The sequence below is a fragment of the Odontomachus brunneus genome, unplaced genomic scaffold (assembly GCF_010583005.1).
Source record: "Odontomachus brunneus isolate Ranch 3 - 2012 unplaced genomic scaffold, Obru_v1 Obru_scaffold_250, whole genome shotgun sequence".
Classification (NCBI taxonomy): Eukaryota; Metazoa; Arthropoda; class Insecta; order Hymenoptera; family Formicidae; genus Odontomachus; species Odontomachus brunneus.
The window spans coordinates 349,383-371,730 of record NW_022639700.1 but is presented as its reverse complement, the minus strand read 5'-3'; the positions used below and the strand labels follow the sequence as shown (position 1 = coordinate 371,730).

Genomic DNA, 22,348 nt, shown 5'->3' with positions numbered 1-22,348 from the left:
ATATATATATATATATATATATATATATATACATACATACATACATACATATATATATATATATATATATATATATATATATATATATAATTTAATGACTCTTCGTAGTTTACCTCACGACAAAAATTAGCCCAATCAACTATAGTTCTATCACAAATCTGCAACTCTTGCATAAGGAAATGGTGTCGCGGAGGTTGCATACGTAAGAAGTAAGCAATAAATCAACATATCCTTACGAAACTCATATGTATATTGGCGAACCAAGTACCATGTAATATGCTTATTTTAAAGTTACATACTATTCGCCGGTTTTGAACGTGACAATAGTAGTTATTGGTGCAGTGTAAGAGTAGCGGATTAGAATCGTGTACTTTATTTACTAATTACATCGTGGACACATTATTTCTCGTTAAATAACACCTTTCTCACGCAAATACTGTATGAGTAATTGCTCATTATATGTTAGATGTAAGAATTCATATAATAACATCTTACCAATGTTCTGTAATTTTATACAAGTTACTATTCGCGAATGAGACTCGACTAATAGAGAATACCGATTTCGATATTCAGCACTGCTTTGTATACTGTACAAATAGCCTTATATATTCACATGTCCATTGTGTGAGACTTCTGTTTATAAACACTCTAGACTTATACTTATCTACAGTTTCATGTAGTATTGTTACTAACTGACTTGCACATTTATCTAGTTCTATAATATATGTAGTTTTATAATTACGTTTTATTTATAAAAAAAGCGATAGAAAACAATGTAAATTTTAATCTATGTAATATCGGAAAACTACTCAGAAGATATTTACGTAACTTTTTTAACTTTTTATGGCCTGACAGGGCGGGCGAGCAGTGTATGTGTGTGTGTATGTGTGTGTATGCGTGCGTGCGTGCGTATGCAACTGAACATAACACACGGCTTCCAAATTTTTAACATGCATTTGTATGAATTTCTCAATGTAACACACGATTTTTTGCTTTTTTTAAAGGAAAAATGCATGAAATATATGAACAAATACTTTATTGATGAATAGGTATGACAGAAATATTTTTTACACGCACGCACGCACGCGCGCACGTAGATGCGTGTCTCTATGAGAACTAAATGTTTGAAAAAAATCACGCTTACCGTTTACATATTACACTTAATATATTCTGTGTTGATATTAATGTATTTTTTTTAATAATTTTTTAACAAACAATGAGCGCCATTTAAAGCCTTTTGAATGTTACTTAGAATAGTAGCAGGTACCTTCCTAGCCTACAAATTTTATGTTTTTGTATATACGGTGTTGAAAAATTACATTCATTTTTTGCAACCTTTTTGTTAATAACTTTTTAACAAACAACGTCGGTTAAAACCTTCAGAAAGTCACTCAGGAAGGTGACCTCTTCAACATATGTCAAGGTCATTGGAACTGACTTCCTTTTTATCAATATTTACCGTCTCAATCCACTCAGCCACGCTACCTTACTGAAAGAGAGCCGCAATTTTCACCCTACGTACGCTACAGCTCCGCGACCCAAACTTTATACTGTAATTTCTCACAATTTCTCATTTGTACAAACCCCGTTAAGATGTTGATGTTCAACATCGTAGCTATCGAACGTGCTATGACTTGTTCAGAAATTTCGTTTAGCAAGTTGTGGCATCTCCTTGTTAAATTTATTTACAATCTCCTAGCAACAATATGTATCAGCTGGAAAGCACAATATCACATTTAAAAACGTATTAAGTGAGATAAGAGTCTCATTTCAACTTGAGAACGTCGTACATAAGTAGTAATCAATATTTGTCTATAGGCCGTATTAACAGTCGTTACTCGAAATTTGCTTTAGCTAAAGTATTCAGATTTGAATTTAGGATAATTATGCATAATAATGAAGACCTCAAAGATTTCAATCACCTTGACATATGTTATCAAGGTCACCTTCTTGAATAACCTTCAGAAGGTTTTAGCCGTCGCTCGTTGTTTGTTAAAAAGTTATTAACAAAGTTGCATAAAATGAAAGTAATTTTTGGACATCGTATATACAAAAGACCGAATTTGTAAGCTAGCAAGATACCTGCTACATACACACACGCGCGCGCACGTACGCACGCGCGCGCACACACACACGCTGCTCGCCCGTCCGCCCGGACGGACTCGCGGTGTGTGCATCATATGTTCCTATTATATTTGAAGTTTTATAATTAGAAAATAATAAAAATAAAAAAGGTGCCTGTCCCTAGCCGTATAACTGAGGGGCTACGCCTCCAAGACCCTCCGCACCGCAGCGAGGGAGGGAGGCCAAGTCTTTTGTGAGAAATTTTCACTCTTTAGCTTTAGTACAACAGACTTGGTCCCTTCCCACCGCGGTACGGGGGGTCTGGGGCTACGCCCCCGGTTACACGGCTAGGGACAGACACCGTTTACATGCTACACTTAATATACTTTGTGTTGATATTAATGTATCTCTTTTTGTGAATAACTTTTTAACAAACAATGAACGACGGTTAAAACTTTTTGCACGTTACTCAGGAGGGTGACCTTGACAACATATATCAAGGTGATTGAAATCTATGAGGTCGCCATTATTATGGATAATTACCATTTATGTGGATAAATAATTCGTTGAAATTTGTGCTAATAATACTCAGCACAGATCTCAAGAGGGCATCCTAAAGACGTTCTGAAAACGTTCCTACGTCCTTAGAACATTCTCAGGATTTCTCCTGAAGATCTTGTACTGTCTAAATAGTAATAGTATAAAAATTTTACAAAGCATTGGTGTGGTTGCGTAAAAATATTAAAGCTATATTTGTCTCAGACAGACGATGTTAAAATAAATATGTTAATATTGATGGATTACTTTTTAATTTTCATTATAAAATATATTAACGATTGACTACATAGGACTACATAGGTAAAAAAGGAAAAATCATAAAAAAAGAAAATGCATATCAATGATTTATATTCATTAATTTTTTGATATATTAATTGTTACTGGTATATTCATGCAATAAATACAACGATCATTTATTAATTAATAAAAATAATAGCAACTACATCAATAACAATAGTATCAATTGATTTAAATGTCTTTATCATAGAAAAATATGATTTATCTAAGACAGATAAATAATAATAACTAATATAATAACTAAACACATTGCGCCAATATCCTATAAGATTTTTATATCATTATTCTTATTAGCAAAAATTTTAACAAATTAATTATTTATGAATAAAATAAAAGTATGCATTATATCCACAATCACATCAATATCATAGTTAAGATGATTTGGACTTTAATATACTTTTACTATTGATGATTGAGACTCCAAAATACTACTGATGATTAGGACTCAAATATTATTGATGATTAGAATTCCAAAATACTATTAATGATTAAGATTTCAAAATATCTTTATTATTATGTATTTTAAAATTAAAGAAGCAAATCGAAGAAGCATTGCAGTAATGAACTGTATCTGCAGTGCAATTCTATAACTCGTTAACTATTATTAACGTTGCGCAAGTATGCTAGGAAAAACGTGCAACGACACACAATGCTAATGATATTGTTGTCATTTATCGAGTTACAGAATCACACTGTTGAGCGTATAAATTTTTTACATCCCAACTGGTCATTTTTAAATACTTTCTCTGTAAAAACTATAATAGCTTCGACATTTCTATATTAAAATTTTTTTCTGAAAATAATCTCAGGAATCGACAATTCATCTATAATTAACGACTGTGATAATAATACTTTATATACTGTAACTATGTTATTTATCATTTGAAAATGTCAAAGCTGGTTTTTTTTTAAGATATCCAAGTTTTTCTACGTTTATTTTTAAAACATAACTATTTTCAACTCATTGTAGCTTTTAAATATTAATTTTTATGGTTCTCTTAAAATTATAAAAAATTATTTTTAAGTTATAAATAAATAATAGAAAAAACAATAGAAAAAATTAATTATAACAATTAACTTTTCCAGAATGCTTGTGTCGGGACAGAGTAAAGCAGGGGATTTATCGTCATTATTAATGATACATTCAGTAGCTACAGCCTTCAAATCTTTACTGAGACCATCGGATATGATATCCCACGACAAAGGACCAGCGGAGAGCTTAGCTGCGGTGATAACAGACGTCATTACCGATGTCGATAAGGTAGTAAGTAATGTATTATTTACAATCAGTGTTTGCCGATATTTAGATAAAGTTATATAGATGATCATCCAGGTAAAGAAATAGAATTACCTTTATCTGAATAAAAAAAATATAAAGGACAAGATCCATTTGACATTGTAAACGCTTCGAAACACCGTATAGACTACAATCTTTTTATGCACGTTTCAAAGCGCTTGCAGTCTTAAACGGATCCTAAACAAAGTTTTTTCACCCTCATCTTAGATAAAAAATGTCATCTTATCTAACTAATTATATAAGATAATGTTATACGTAATGCAAAAGTTTTCCTGGCCGTGTCAAGAAGTCAATTTTAGTAAGTATATACACATACAAATATATTAGAATATATTACCCAGTAAATATGAGACGAAATAAAATCAATTAGAAGATTGCTTTAGGATTATGTGTATACTCGTGTGCATAGGAATCTTTACTTTTACTCTTTATCTTTACTTTTAAGCGTAGAGAATTTTGATAAGGTAGATGAGCTTTATAGAAATTTAGATGTCGTATTATAGAAGAATGGAGCGAGAAAGCGATTTTGTTTGCAAAGAATCTTCTGATTCTTACTTAAATCTGTATATTTTGATATTGATTTACGGATTAAGGCTCTACTATCTCGCCGCAGAAAGTCTGAATTGGCGGTGGCGCCTAGCAGTGTCGAGAACACGAAATGGTTCGATTCCCAGCCTAGCAAACCGCGTTTTCGATATTTTTCTCTCACTGGAATGAAAAGAAGACGCAGGTCCCGACCGCCGCGATCCTAGTACGTCCTCCTCATTCTATCGTCATAGTTGAAATCAAGCATTATTACAATATTTGTAAATATTTTTAATATGACAATTTTGATAATTATTACCATGCTTTGTGTAATTATAACCAAGCAGTTGAGGTAATAGTAATCATATAATAGTGGTAAATATTACTAAACAACATGGTTTTATTTACCACATTATTTGATGATAGTTGGTAATAGTCACCAAGCTTTAGTAATAATTACCATGATTTTTGGTTCATAGTTACCAAATGATTTAGTCATATTCACTTCTATATTTAGTTGATACTATTTTACTAAATGATTTAGTAACTATAACACAGGTAGGATAGTTATTACCATAACTTTTTCTCAATGCAGAACCTTAAGAAAGTGAAGAATCGCGCGGAACGATCGTGCTCATCTACACCTTGTTAAAACTCTTTACATCTGAAAGTAAAAATTTCGATGCATCTGAGTGTACTATAAAAGAAGATAAAATACTGCCATTTATTAATTAAATCCTTTTTGGATGTAGAATGTTGAATATAGACAAGCGTGCCATCTCCAGACTTCTGACGCATATCTTTCTTAAATCCAGAAACTGAACATGTTTTCAACTACTGTAATTACTGTCAGTCTCTACACGATTACGCAAATGAAATAAATGGAATAGTCAATCCCGATGCGTCAAAAAATTGGTGTCGACCCCAGGGCTTATTTGTATTATTTGCACCGGATGTGGAAGGGCAACGGTGAAGATGGGCATACATGGACAGCAGGTCTTAAAGGATAGCAACCTTTGACTTTGAGAGACTGACAGCTGTACCATTTAGTACAAGTAACATTATTTCTCTCTGTAGTCGCCGTGCGCTCGGGATCGCGCCAGAGATGTCGCTTCCGAACGGCATCTCTGAGCGTTATCTAGGGAGAGGAGAGTGTCGTGAGCGTGGAGCGTCAAGTAGCTCAGTGGTTTAAAGCAGTCTCTCAATATTTTTCTCTCTGGAACGAAAAGATACGCAGATCTCGAACGCACGACGTCCCGCCGCCACCTAGTATGCCCTCCTCCTTCTATGCGTCAAATTCATGAACAATACACGAGCAATAAGATTCATTATTTTTACACAACTAATATACACACATGGCTGCATGTCGTATTGCAGACAGCAGTGATCATAGCAATTAAAAACACGTTCAGTCTATGGATTCTTGTCTCTAAAAAGATACACATCGGACACTTGAAGATATTCATCTATATTTTTTTACTCTATTCTACATTCAAAAAGGACTCAATTAATAAGCCGTACCGAAGTAATGGTAAATCTGCTCATAAGTAGAAGTAACTAAGATTCGACTAGTTAAAGTGCTAGTTATATGACTTCTGCGCACGTAGGACGCAAAAATGCTTACCGCAAAGTAAAATACGACGCGGTAGTCAATCAACATGTTGTGTTTTTAGTATGAGCTGAGTTTATCACATAAAAAATAAATCGATTATCAGACAAAACATATGAAAAACTTTTATTTTTAAGAAATAAAAAAAATGTTTAATAAATTTTTATAAATATTTCTAAAAAAATAAAATTATCTAAATAAATTGTACTAATTCTCATTTTTTATTTAGATGAATTTTAAAAAAGAAAATTATCTTTATCTGAACTAGATAACATTACGAATTTTTATCTTGTCCACATCTAGATGATTTTAAAATCATCTAAGATAAACATCTAAGATAAACACTGGTTATAATGAAATCAAATAGTATCAGCGTATAAAACTAATTCAATAGTTGCTCTATTTTTAGTATTTTTTGTGCTATATAGGTGCTGTTACATCTTGATCCAAAAGAATTTACAGTGGAACCAAGCACGCTACAATCATTACAGCAACTTATTCAATGGGTTGCTGATTTAGCTCTGAATTTACTGGCGAGACTACCTGAACAAAGGATGCAGATAAAGACTGGTGGTGTAAGATTTTATACTTATATGCTTTTAGTTTAAGCAATAAGTAATACAAGATATCTTGAATTCATATTAAATGAATGTCCTAATTAATGACAGCGTTCTATTTTTTGCAATTGCATTTTTTTTTTTTTTTTTACAAATCAATTAATATGAGAATATTATTTTCAAATAGAATTAAAAATCTTAGATATTTTAGAATATTCTGAGTATTACAAGTGCTACTGAATACAACATAGGAATTTGAATAGTTATTCGCTGATCTTTTGGAAGTTCATGGTTAGTATCAAATGTTTAATTCTATATGGCTATTCTTTAATTTCAAGCAATTTATATTGTTCTGTCAGATAGATAGATAGATAGATAGATAGATAGATAGATAGGGAAAGAGAAAGGAGGAGAAAGGAAAGGGAGAGGAAAAGTTAAAAAATATTAAAACATTTTTTAAATAGAAAAAACAACAAGGCACGCATTTTTCAACGTGTATAAAAATAAGTCGCTAATTGGTACCAGAATATTTATTCTTATTATTGGAATTATGATAAAATATATAATATATTAATTACTGAGTAATATAATTTCTGAAATATGATATAAATGTTACTAATATCTTTGTTTTTTTATGAAAATAGTATTACACACGCGCGCGCGCGTGTATATGAAAATAGTATTGTACACACACACACACAATAAGAATGATAAATCATAGTTTTCGGTTATATTTGTATTTCTGGTAGTATTTCTGTAATATTCAGTAATAGGAATATGTTTATATATTCATCACCTGTCAGTAATAGACACACATGTTATAAATTGGGACAAAATTGAATTTATATGTCACTAAATAATACTAATACATATATACAGGGTGTCCTAAAACAATCTACGACCATGCTTTCGTGAGAAGATTATCTATGTTTATACCGCGCTGCTATATCTTGCCTTGGCGTGATGCGGCAAGACGTAGGAACGTAACGATATAAGCATAAGCAGTTGTGCGTTGTTCTTTCAATCGCCACGCGCTGACATCCACACGCTATATTACTGGGCCGCGCTGTGACTCAAGCGCTCCGTCTTCTATTATTCAGCATACTTCCTTAATCTTTCGCAACTAATTTCTTGGTTATTATTACGAATATATTATATCGCAAAACGGTATAGGACTTTTATATTCTTCTCGACCCGCTCTACGTTCTCTCAAGAGCTTCGTTCTGGGACACCTTGTGTAGTACTAATATTATAATACATATGTGTGCGTGTGTGCGTGCGTGAGTGACAAGGCTAAAAGTTCCAGGACCCCGAAATATCTAAAAAAATATAAGTTTTATAAAAACATGTGTCAAATAAAAGTTATAGAGTTTAAAAAGATTTATTTACTAATTTTATCAGTTTGACCTTAAGTAGCGTCATCAAGGTCATAGCAAGCTTACCTTGAATTTTTTCAATGAAACCCTCTATTGTTTATTGCATATTCTTATAATTCTTCTTTAGATCTTTTTAATACACTATAATTTTATCTACTTTGGGTCATCCATTTCGAAATTATCGATCTTTTTTCGAAGTTTTTGTCTATCGAGACAAACGTGAAAACGTTATCATTCCTTATTAATTTTGACCAGTTAAATACAGTGATGCTATTAGAATTACCGGGAAACACCGGAAACATCTATTTTGAGGTTAAAGTTATATATCTCCAAATAATTCCTTATATCGTTATAAATATTGCCGAACCTGTTTATATTGTGTTTATATTGTGGAGGGAAATTACTATCTGCAAATACACAAATCACAAACAACAAGTGCAAGATATTTTTATCAACTAGATTGACTTCCGATATTTAAAATGACGGGTCCAATACAGCGTATTTTAAAGTAAAAATTCGTTACTTTTTTTATAGAACAAATGAGGAAACATTAACTTTTATCACCATTTTTTTATATTTTCTGCTTTCAGGATATCTACCTCAAATCTTAAAAACTTATAAACCCCAAACCCTTATACTCAAAATCCTTTAACCCGAAACCCTCAAACTTCAAATACTTAAATCCTAAACTTATGGACCTTTATCCTTTAAGGGGTAACGAGAAATGTCCCACCTTTTTTCCTTCTTTTTTGTTTATAACCGCCATATTGGATTCGCTATTTTGAATTTCCGAATTCTGATCCCGGATTTGGATTCAGTACACTATATTGGATGTCCCACTAAAAAAAAAAAAAAAAACTATAAATTCATCTTCAACTTAGTTATCGAATATCTAGGAAAATATAAGGTAAATGAAGTTTTAATATTATTTACTTTGTTTCTTCTAGCAAAATTAATGACTTTTCGCTCAGATAAACTTAAACGCCAAATAAACAAATAAATAGATCTGACTTAAACGCAAGATAAATAGATAAACGCACTTATGTTTGTAATTTGTGTATTTGCAGATAGCAATTGTTTCCCACAATATCGACAGTTTCAGTAATACTTGTAACGCGATATAGGGAATTATCGGGAGAAATACAACTTTAACCTCAAAATAGAAGATGTTCCGGGTGTTCCAGGGTAATTCTAATAGTAGTACTACTGTATTTAGCTAGTCAAAATTAGTAAGTAATGATAACGTTTTCACGTTTGTCTCAGTAAACAAAAAATGACTTTTTTTTACCATTGTTCTTTCTAGCAACTTTTTGACATGATTGTGATATTTGTTCTTTCATGTGATCTCTCATCGTCTGCGATCTTGCAAAAACAATAGCCCATATTATGAGTACTTTTTTAACTATAAGTGAGCCTCTAAAAAAGGCTTAGGAGCCACCTGATTGGCTGAGAAACTACATTTAAGGCACTTTTATTGATAAAAAAGGATTCAGAATATGGATCAATATTTTTTAACAAATCCCAGAAAAAAACGAGCGGAGATAGATCGAGGGAACACGGTATCATATCATTATCAGACAGTGCATGTATTAGAATCACATGGTAAAGGTAAAACTTTATTAAAAATCGTAGAAACCTCTCTCTGGAAGCTATGCTTTTTGGAATGCCCAACTCGCTCTCTATCTGTTGAATGCTCACATGTGATTTTATAGCAACCTAAACGACAGTACATATTTCCAATATTATTAAGATCTCTGAGGTCTATTTCGTTTTCGAATTCGGTGTCGTTCACGACGCGATTTATTATGCGAATCATACTATCATTTGGATGATACTTTCTTCTAGGATACGCAAATAATATACGAATGAATCAGTAATAAATAAAGTAAAAAATGCAAAACTTAGCAAACATAAAATAAAATAACATTAATAAGTCACTAAAAAATTTGAACATTGTCTACAAGTTAGTACAAATAAATTTGTATGGGTCCTTCTAAAAAATCACAATAACTTTGACTAAATTTTTTCCATCATATTTTCCCCTCTTAATCACAAACAACTTTTGATGCATCCTAAAGGAACAGAAAGTACCACGATGATGTTCCGGAGTAACGCTAAAAATAGAATAAAAGTAAAAGAAATATATTTAAAAATTCAAGATAAGCTTGATACCTGAGCCTGAGGACAACATGTCAAAGTCAATTAAAGTCATCATTCTCTATTAGTCTCAAACTTAATTGCATTAAGATAACGGATTGATTTAACCTTTAGCTGTTAACTTTTAAGTCTCATAACTCAGAAACTATTTAATGAAAAAATACTTTATTGTAATGTTTTGAAAAGGTCATGAAATTAGCTACAAGAATATGAAATAAAAAATGGGGGTTTTATTTAAAAAATTTTAAGTGACTTTGACCTGATCTTAAAAAAGTTACTGAAGGTTAAGTCCGTATTTTTAACATTTGTGTGAAAAATTCGTCTATGACGAGTTACAGAAGAAATATTAAAATACATTATTTAAAATGGGACACCCTGTATATACAGGGTGTTTCAAGATCTCTGCGATAAACTCTGAAGAATGATAGATCTCGTAGAAAACACTATTTTCTGTCAAGTAACCCATATATTCTGACACGTCATTTAGAAGTTATGCAGCGTATCGTGGCCAGCGCGATTGCCCGACTTAATGCCCATTAATTTATTTCTTTGGGAATATGTGAAGAGTGTCATGCATATTATCCCAGTCGACATCACAGAGAAACTATTGTGCAACTGTGCACTGCTTTCGACACTTAATTCAACACAGATTTTAAATGTTCGATAGAGCCCGACAATAAATGTTACGATGGTATAATTAATGCAATCAGATTCAGGCTAGACAATTTGAACCTTCTGTAAGCTATGTGCAAGTGTACTTAATAAATTAAGTAATAAATAAATATTTTATTTCATAATTATAATAAATGTCATCTAAGACCTGTCTGCGCGATCGTGTAGCTCCTAAACGACGCGTCAGAGAACATGGATTGCTCAGTAAAAAATGATCTTCCCTGCGACATCTATCGTTCCTGAGATTGTATTCAGAGTTTGTCACAATAGTCCTAAATCACTATGTGCCCGTCAAAAGCTTTGAAATGACTAATTATATTAAAAAATATGATTTATTTAAAAAAAGTTTGAAACACAAGTAGTATGAAAAGCTATTAGATACTGATATTTATTTGATCTTTAAATGACCTTGAGAAGCGTTGTCAAAATCTTAAATAAAAACCTCTACTTTTCATAATATATCCTTGCAACTGACAAATGTTTCCAAAACATTTATTAAAACTTTTTATCGATGAGAACTTTCAGAATTATGAGTTTTTAAAGCTTCAATATCGCAGGCATTAACATTAACTACGATATATCACATGGAGATAGTGCATCGGATTTACATTTTTTAGGGTGCGTGCGTGTCCTTGTGTGTGTGTATATTCCTCACTTCCCATAAGGTCTTATTTCTGCTGACACACAAAAGATGCAAATCCAACGGCCTGCATCTTGCTAATGGTAATGCCTGCGGTATTGAATCTTTGAAAAAAGTTTTATAACCAATGTTTTGGAAACGTCCCAACGTCAACTACAAAGATATGCTACAAAAAATAGGGATTTCTATTTAAGATTTTTATATTGATATTGACAACCCTTCTCAAAGTTATACAAAAGTTAAATAAATAATGATGAAAAAAATAGACGAGCGTACACGTACAAGGATGCACACACGGAGCTATCCATTTCAATATGCTATCAAACGGCCCACCTCTCTAACCTGTAAGATAGGCTCGCGAACAATTATCCATTTTCTTCGCTGTATGTTTTCTGAGCCGTATGTCTCACTTGCCGCATCACGCGCTCTAATTAAAGTGACTTTGACCATATTTTTCACTTTTATCTGTTCTACTTATATTTTTCTTTTGATACGTCTTATGCGGGATACCCTATACAGGATGTCCCAAAACTGGTAGAACACCCGTTAGAGGTAGATAGGGGGTGCAATTTGGAATTGAAAGTTCCTCTTGCATTTTTGGATCCGACAATTAGTTAACGAAATATTAATGAATTAAGTCTGCCAATCTCTTACCGTCCTGGGTGAGCGCTCAGAGACGTAGAACGCTGTGGACTTCTCAGGGGCCCTTCTTGTCCGTTTGTCTCCCCTTTTTGTATCACAAGGGAACAAATGTGGATTAGTGAGTGAGTGGATGTGTGGGTGAGTGCCTGACTGGGACTAAGAGGGGATGGAGTGGCAAGTTTTCTGTATGCGAGTGTTTTTGTGTGCGATTATGAGTGCATGGATAATTTAAATGTTTTTAGTGAAAATGGACGGAATGATTGCGCTTTATATGCCGGAGGGGGAGAACATGTGTGATATGCTTCCTTCGAATGCGTGGGTGACTTGAATGTTTTCTGCACGTCGGTGGTTGAGTACCATGAATAATTTTAGTATGTGTGTATGGGGGGTAGGGGGATGGAGAGTGTAAGTGATTTTCTTGCGTTGTGTGTATGAGAGGCACATTATTCCCACATATAGAAAACTTGCCACTTCCCTCCCCTCCTAGTCCCGGTCAGGCACTCGCCCACACATCCACTCACTCACTCATCCACATTTATTCCCTTGTGATACAAAAAGGAGAGACAAACGGACAAGAAGGGCCCCTGAGAAGTCCACAGCGTTTTACGTCTCTGAGCGCTCACTCGGGACGGTAAGAGATTGGCAGACTTAATTCATTAATATTTCGTTAACTAATTGTCGGATCCAAAAATGCAAGAGGAACTTTCAATTCCAAATTGAACCCCCATCTACCCCTAACGGGTGTTCTACCAGTTTTGGGATACCCTATATATACAAGGTGTTCCAGACCACCCAATTTTTTCATAAACATGACATTTTAGAGAAAAACGTTTCGGACAAAAGTTATAAGGTTTTAAATGACGGATCAGATAGTGGATTAGTGTGATCTTGAACAACGTTGTCAAGGTCATGTAAAGGTCGCTTTCAATGTTTTTAATGAAACTTCCTATTTTTTATTGCATATTCTTGTAGTTTATCTCGAGAGCTTTTCAAAACACTATAACAAAGCATTTTTCTATTAACCCTTTAAATCATAGTCTATCATATATGATATACCTATTTTAGAGCAGTTTTTACGAATTTAAACTAATTTGTAAAGACTTCGAAACGGTATGGATTCATTGTGAAGCTCTGATGTTTCTCTAACGGGATCATTTGCATAGAATGTTAAATTTTACAAATTTAATTATTCATAAACAAATTAATATAAAAAAATGGTGTTTTTTTTTTAAAGAAATTTATTTGCCAAAAATATTGCAAAATAAACATATGGAAAAAATGGCTTGGTTGATGCTTTTTAAACTGTAGATGATGATGCAACAAAAATTTCCAAATTTAATATAGCGAACTCAATATGGCGAGCTAAAATACCAAAAATCGCGATAAGTTATATTTCTTTCTGTAAATGAGTGAAGTTGAGTCTGTGAATAGCTTGAATTTCAAAAAAGTGATTTCGAATTCGTGATCAGCGACACCAAAAACTCTCGGATATCAATTTTCATGAAAATCGAGTGAGCTTTAAAATTGTCATCCGCCATATTGGATCCGCCATCTTGAATTTTCAAAAACTAACTTCAAATTCGTAATTAGCAATCTTAAAAACCGCCAAATATCGATTGAACAAAGAAAAAGGTTGTGCAGAAAAATTTGTGACTTAAGGGGGGGAAATTTCTTTAGGCGGCTGAAAATGAGGCAACATTTATGAATTTTTTTTTTAAAGAAATGTTTTTAAAGGTTTGTCTTACATTTTTGAAACTTTGGATATTATTTATTAGTACTTCTAACTATTACAACGTATTTTTGTTTTTACAAAATATTTAAAAATGGCGGATTTGTGATACTGTCTTCCGGCAAGGTTGTAGCGCAAGTTGTGAAACGGTGTGAGCTTTAGGCTCTGCTATATTAATCTGAAACAAACACATACAAAATGGTTTTATCATTAACATTCATACGATGTGTATGAACCTAAGAAAAGTGAAAAAAATTGAAAATTACAAAAATGGCACGTATTTTAAAAATAAATTCAAGTTTTACACGAAATCTTTGCTATATGTTGCAATAAAAAAGTACTTATTTTCAATGACTTTTTAAAATCTATAGGTTCAAGAACAAGATAATATTGTTATTTAGATGTGTGCAAAGTTTCAACGAGATCGGTCAAATAGTTTTTGAGTTATCCCTTACACCAACTTACTTTCGAAAATGCAGTTTTGAGAAAAACGTATTTAAAGTTTCGAAAAGTGAAAACTTAACATTTCAATAACTTACTGTCTAGTCTGCAATTCCAGAGCGCTACAATAGTCCTTCAGCTTCCTCATAAAGCTGATTTTCCTCCAAATGTTCTTCTCTACGTGCTTTACGAGCCTCCTTGATCGTTAACGAGTGGCGTCGCTCCTATCGCATCACTCCGCGCTTATCGATGTTGTCAGCATACGTTTTACATTACTTTCCAATGATGATACCTATGGTGTTCATAGTTTGTAAAATAGAAGTATATTCTTCATTAAACAAGTCGGCTGCTATATATGCTGCAATTTCATTGATTTTCAACCCAGAATGCAGGTGCTTTGGAGCGAAGCGTCAAAGAGTTGAATTGAAACTTTCATTAGCATTCTGTGTATAGCCGCCCAAGCATCTTTGGAGTAGATCTTCTTGTGACAGGTCTTCATAGATAGGAAGAATATGCTTTTGTATGTCTGGGTGAAGTGGTGCAGGGTGCTCCAAAAGTTCCAAATTTGCTCCAATAACTTGAGCCTTTTGCCACTTGTATTAGTTGCAAGATTGCCACTGAAATTACGCGGATTCGATGCTCGGGATGTTACATTTTTACTTCTTTTCGAATACGACTTTATTTTGAGTTTTCAAAACTGTTTCATACAAATCGAATTTCAAAGCTAAACTGACTGCGATACTGGTGCCCGACCCTCCTTTACACGGGTAAGATTTTATCAGAGCATGCCCCAAGTCCGTAAAGGGCCTAGATAGACATGCCCTAAAATAGGCTTGGCATCGTTGGACCTAGAAAAGGTGTACAAAGGTAAATTCTAAGTAGAATTTCCTTAACAAACTCTGAATAGGCACTATTGAGATTCTCTTAACAAGGTCTACCACTGTTGTGCCTAGAAAGGGCCTACAAAGGCAAATTCTGAGTAGAATTTCTTAAATAGACCTTAAATAGGCGCTGTTGGGGATTCCCTTAATAAGTCCTGCCATCGTTAGGCTTACATATGGTCAAGCAAAAGGATTTCTAAAAGAAAATTCGTAAATAGGCCCAAAATAGACACAGATGTGGATGTCCGTAAACATCAACACAACAAGACATGTACTTATATAATTCAGTCAGGGTTTCGTTTATTCAATTTTTGAAATAGTTTAAAGTCTTACAGAATTTTAGTTTACAATCTTAGACTGAAACAAAATTCATATAAGCTTGAAGTAAAACCAAAATACCTATGATTTTGGTTCTCAAAAATACAAATCTTCTTCCAAATAAGGCGGGTCATATAGAATTCCACATAGCAAGCTTTCCGAAAGATAACTTTGAAATTATATTGAAATATAACATTAAAATAATTTAGAAATATTTGTGAAACATTTTATCAAAATCTTGTTCACTAAAATATTTCAGAAATCGCTTATAATAAACATTGATTTATATATTTATGCATAAATTTAATTAATTTAATGAAATCTTATATGATAAGATGGATTTCTCCTTCTTTTAATTGTACTCCTTTATAATTACTCAAAATTTATAGTCTTTCATAACTTTATTTATTTAATAACAATCAATAATAAAAAAAAATTTACTATAAAAATTTAAAAATAACGAAATGGAAGTACGGGATTTTGTAGACTTCACCTCATTAGCTAAAAGTTAAATTATCAATAAAGTACGAAAAATATAATTTTTATTAAAATTATATCATTTTATTAAGTTATATTATCAAAAAATTATATTACTGTGTTAATCACACACATGGACAAAATGTAAGACGCTTATATCGATTGAAGAAGTGGCGTAGTGTCTAAGGCAACAAATTCATAATCCAAAGGTGCCTCAGGCAGAGTCCAGGTTCGAGTCCCACCAGTGTCAGTGAGAATTTTTAAATGTGATGTAGCATTGGAATCAAGTAATCTAAAGTTTTTGAAATAAAATCAGCAAGCGCTGTGACTTTTACGAATAGTTTATATTAAAAAAAAATAGTACATATATATTCATACATAAAAGAATATTTTTTTCTACTTAGGTGTGTCCAGATAGGGCTTACATAGACATGCCAGAATAGGACCTCGTCAGATTTACAAATCGGGCCCTAACTTACAAAAGCATTACATCTCTGTACAGGGCTTGTTCGGGCTTGTCTGAATGGCGCCTAGACAGAAATAAAACTATCTAGGGCTTTTACAAGCTCTCTTTTAAATTCTTACCCGGATAGTAAAGGCAGTTGGACGATGTATAATAGTTCTTTTACTTGAAATATTTCATAAACACTTCTTTTAAAACATCTGTTCTACCCGAACTATAACGGTACAAGAAATATTATATATAATAGAAAAGAGATTATAAAAGGCTCTCCGCTCCGAGCAGTCGTTTATATCTTTGCAGCGCGCTTCGGCGTTTCGAGCAAGGATGGGTCACAGGCTATAACAACTATAGGACTTCGAATTTCGCTTTAAAACTTTGGAATCATATTCTTGAAAGGTATTAACATCTTGTTGTACTAACATCTTATGAAAAAAATTTTGAAATTTTTGAAGGTTCTAAAGGTATTTCCCCCCTTAAAGGGTTAAGTACTTTACGAGTTATAAGGCCTGAAATTTCGAGTACCACCGACATTAGCATTACCCAAGTTATATCGCGTAAAGGTTGCACGGTCGGATTTATACCTCTTTTGTGTGTGCATGACACATGTGCATGACATATCTGTGTGTCGAATCAACGCCGAATCGAAGCGTGCGTCGTTTCGACTGCATATATGTATGTAGAGGTGAAACAGCAAAGCGGCAACACACTTTTAGATTCGGCGTCGATTCAGCACACAGATATGTCATGCACATGGTTAGTGTATCAAGCCTTGCTATGTTTCATAGCTATGGGCGGAGCGACGCAGCGAGTTCGCGTGTATCACGGTCGCGCGCCAGCCGAAGACATCTTTCTTTCGGCTGCCGCTTCCCGTACGTTCATTAGCTTACACAAAATAATTTCTTAAAAACTATTGCGAATATCGCAAAACGGCATGGAATTTTCTTGCTCACCTCGATCCATTCTACGTTCTCGTAAAATGTTATCATAGTGGTCTGGGACACCCTGTATACAACTTTTCTACATTTAGTACTTACCTTTCAATACAAATATCCAATTAATTTTATTTTAAAGACATCAAGAAAAGTGTATATCAATTACCCACGGTTCAATTGCCTACATTAATTGGCCGACACTAAAAAATCCCTAAATCACATGCGGTGATTGGTGGTGGGCAAATGAACCGCTTTCTATCAAGGATACAAAGCTTCAAAAATATTTCATATGACTATATTAACTCATATGTCTATAATATTTCATATGTCTATAATAAATCGCAATTTTTATAATTTTCCTCGATTGGGGGATAAATAATTGTTATTTCTTGCTTCTGCAAGATCCCAGGAACAATTTTCAATGATAAAAAAAGATTTTGCAAGTGAGCATAAAATGGTATTTTCTTAACATCCTCTTTTCAAACGTAACACACCGAATATCTTAACATCCTCTTTTCAAACGTAACACACCGAATATCTTAAAAACTAAATAAGATATAGAGGTCAAATTTTTTTTTATTGTATTGTTTTTATTTTATTGTATTGTGACGGGGATACATTTTCATAAAAAGAAATTAAACTGGCCTCTATATCTTATTTAATTTTTAAGATACCCAGTCTGTTACGTTTGAAAGGAGGATGTTAAAAAAAGATAATTTTATACTTGCGGAACTTTTTTTTATCATTGAAAACTGGGATCTTGCAGAAGCAAGAAATAACAATTATTTATCCTCCAGAACCAGGGAAAGTTATGAAAATCGCAATTAATTTTGATCGACACGCTAAGATAAAACAAAAGTCAATTTATTTTTTAATAAGATTCTAATTTTTTATATCTATGTTTGTAGTCTTTGTCACGACAAATTCAATGAAATACACATATCCAAGATAACTAGAGATCAAATAATGGAAAACAATTAAAGAAATCTTATTAATCTTTACTACATCTTAATGTAGTTATCTTAACTTTATTACATCTTAATAAAATCAATCCCCACAGTATGCTTTATCCTAAGAATATCCCAAATTTTTCAAGATTGATAAAGGCAAACTCACAGATATGCCAAGAAGATATCGCAAAATTTCGATATCGTAGGATATCGTACGTCATTTTATCATTATAATCATAAGATATTTCTGGACAGTCTCAGTTATCTAATGGATATCCAGAGGACGAGTATCCGCATATGTGATATCCCACATCAAGAGACGCGGTAGCGTCTCGCGCCAAGTGAACGCGCGAAGCGAGGAACGGCGTGAGATCAGACTTGCCACATGTGCGACCGAGTACGCGTAACTATAGTGCGTGTGGCGCAGCGCAACACAAGCGAAGAACTGTGTACGTGTGGGCTGCCTATGACGAACTATAGTGCTTGGCGCTTCGGACAGGCTCGAGCGGTGGAAGAATGCAGACGTACAAGCTGCCGTCTCTCTCCCGACCTATAGCTGCTAAGCTAGCAGCGTTAGCTATAGCTATAGGTCGGGAGAGAGACGGCAGCTTGTACGTCTGCATTCTTCCACCGCTCGAGCCTGGCCGAAGCGCCAAGCACTATAGTTCGTCATAGGCAGCCCACACGTACACAGTTCTTCGCTTGTGTTGCGCTGCGCCACACGCACTATAGTTACGCGTACTCGGTCGCACATGTGGCAAGTCTGATCTCACGCCGTTCCTCGCTTCGCGCGTTCACTTGGCGCGAGACGCTACCGCGTCTCTTGATGTGGGATATCACATATGCGGATACTCGTCCTCTGGATATCCATTAGATAACTGAGACTGTCCAGAAATATCTTATGATTATAATGATAAAATGACGTACGATATCCTACGATATCGAAATTTTGCGATATCTTCTTGGCATATCTGTGAGTTTGCCTTTATCAATCTTGAAAAATTTGGGATATTCTTAGGATAAAGCATACTGTGGGGATTGATTTTATTAAGATGTAATAAAGTTAAGATAACTACATTAAGATGTAGTAAAGATTAATAAGATTTCTTTAATTGTTTTCCATTATTTGATCTCTAGTTATCTTGGATATGTGTATTTCATTGAATTTGTCGTGACAAAGACTACAAACATAGATATAAAAAATTAGAATCTTATTAAAAAATAAATTGACTTTTGTTTTATCTTAGCGTGTCGATCAAAATTAATTGCGATTTTCATAACTTTCCCTGGTTCTGGAGGATAAATAATTGTTATTTCTTGCTTCTGCAAGATCCCAGTTTTCAATGATAAAAAAAAGTTCCGCAAGTATAAAATTATCTTTTTTTAACATCCTCCTTTCAAACGTAACAGACTGGGTATCTTAAAAATTAAATAAGATATAGAGGCCAGTTTAATTTCTTTTTATGAAAATGTATCCCCGTCACAATACAATAAAATAAAAACAATACAATAAAAAAAAATTTGACCTCTATATCTTATTTAGTTTTTAAGATATTCGGTGTGTTACGTTTGAAAAGAGGATGTTAAGATATTCGGTGTGTTACGTTTGAAAAGAGGATGTTAAGAAAATACCATTTTATGCTCACTTGCAAAATCTTTTTTTATCATTGAAAATTGTTCCTGGGATCTTGCAGAAGCAAGAAATAACAATTATTTATCCCCCAATCGAGGAAAATTATAAAAATTGCGATTTATTATAGACATATGAAATATTATAGACATATGAGTTAATATAGTCATATGAAATATTTTTGAAGCTTTGTATCCTTGATAGAAAGCGGTTCATTTGCCCACCACCAATCACCGCATGTGATTTAGGGATTTTTTAGTGTCGGCCAATTAATGTAGGCAATTGAACCGTGGGTAATTGATATACACTTTTCTTGATGTCTTTAAAATAAAATTAATTGGATATTTGTATTGAAAGGTAAGTACTAAATGTAGAAAAGTTGTATACAGGGTGTCCCAGACCACTATGATAACATTTTACGAGAACGTAGAATGGATCGAGGTGAGCAAGAAAATTCCATGCCGTTTTGCGATATTCGCAATAGTTTTTAAGAAATTATTTTGTGTAAGCTAATGAACGTACGGGAAGCGGCAGCCGAAAGAAAGATGTCTTCGGCTGGCGCGCGACCGTGATACACGCGAACTCGCTGCGTCGCTCCGCCCATAGCTATGAAACATAGCAAGGCTTGATACACTAACCATGTGCATGACATATCTGTGTGCTGAATCGACGCCGAATCTAAAAGTGTGTTGCCGCTTTGCTGTTTCACCTCTACATACATATATGCAGTCGAAACGACGCACGCTTCGATTCGGCGTTGATTCGACACACAGATATGTCATGCACATGTGTCATGCACACACAAAAGAGGTATAAATCCGACCGTGCAACCTTTACGCGATATAACTTGGGTAATGCTAATGTCGGTGGTACTCGAAATTTCAGGCCTTATAACTCGTAAAGTACTTAACCCTTTAAGGGGGGAAATACCTTTAGAACCTTCAAAAATTTCAAAATTTTTTTCATAAGATGTTAGTACAACAAGATGTTAATACCTTTCAAGAATATGATTCCAAAGTTTTAAAGCGAAATTCGAAGTCCTATAGTTGTTATAGCCTGTGACCCATCCTTGCTCGAAACGCCGAAGCGCGCTGCAAAGATATAAACGACTGCTCGGAGCGGAGAGCCTTTTATAATCTCTTTTCTATTATATATAATATTTCTTGTACCGTTATAGTTCGGGTAGAACAGATGTTTTAAAAGAAGTGTTTATGAAATATTTCAAGTAAAAGAACTATTATACATCGTCCAACTGCCTTTACTATCCGGGTAAGAATTTAAAAGAGAGCTTGTAAAAGCCCTAGATAGTTTTATTTCTGTCTAGGCGCCATTCAGACAAGCCCGAACAAGCCCTGTACAGAGATGTAATGCTTTTGTAAGTTAGGGCCCGATTTGTAAATCTGACGAGGTCCTATTCTGGCATGTCTATGTAAGCCCTATCTGGACACACCTAAGTAGAAAAAAATATTCTTTTATGTATGAATATATATGTACTATTTTTTTTTAATATAAACTATTCGTAAAAGTCACAGCGCTTGCTGATTTTATTTCAAAAACTTTAGATTACTTGATTCCAATGCTACATCACATTTAAAAATTCTCACTGACACTGGTGGGACTCGAACCTGGACTCTGCCTGAGGCACCTTTGGATTATGAATTTGTTGCCTTAGACACTACGCCACTTCTTCAATCGATATAAGCGTCTTACATTTTGTCCATGTGTGTGATTAACACAGTAATATAATTTTTTGATAATATAACTTAATAAAATGATATAATTTTAATAAAAATTATATTTTTCGTACTTTATTGATAATTTAACTTTTAGCTAATGAGGTGAAGTCTACAAAATCCCGTACTTCCATTTCGTTATTTTTAAATTTTTATAGTAAATTTTTTTTTATTATTGATTGTTATTAAATAAATAAAGTTATGAAAGACTATAAATTTTGAGTAATTATAAAGGAGTACAATTAAAAGAAGGAGAAATCCATCTTATCATATAAGATTTCATTAAATTAATTAAATTTATGCATAAATATATAAATCAATGTTTATTATAAGCGATTTCTGAAATATTTTAGTGAACAAGATTTTGATAAAATGTTTCACAAATATTTCTAAATTATTT

The 22,348-nt window shown here is 33.4% G+C and overlaps 1 protein-coding gene and 1 long non-coding RNA gene across 5 annotated transcripts in view; one reads left to right on the top strand and one right to left on the bottom strand.

The window, feature by feature from the left end:
- The window catches only part of LOC116852714, a 12,520-nt gene extending 11,949 nt beyond the window's left edge, over positions 1-571 (bottom strand). Inside the window, exon 1 of the long non-coding RNA XR_004379837.1 lies at positions 496-571. This is a non-coding gene — a long non-coding RNA (uncharacterized LOC116852714). The remainder of the gene's footprint in view (positions 1-495) is intronic.
- Positions 1-22,348, top strand: part of LOC116852709 (mediator of RNA polymerase II transcription subunit 16) — a 144,673-nt gene that overhangs the window by 18,649 nt on the left and 103,676 nt on the right. The window contains exons 9-10 of one of the 4 annotated variants that reach the window (XM_032833331.1): positions 4,006-4,180; positions 6,779-6,925. In XM_032833331.1, the coding sequence (XP_032689222.1) occupies positions 4,006-4,180; positions 6,779-6,925 (322 nt within the window). Of the gene's footprint in view, positions 1-4,005; positions 4,184-6,778; positions 6,926-22,348 lie in introns of all 4 variants that reach the window. The other 3 variants (XM_032833329.1, XM_032833333.1, XM_032833332.1) reach the window with 3 other exon arrangements.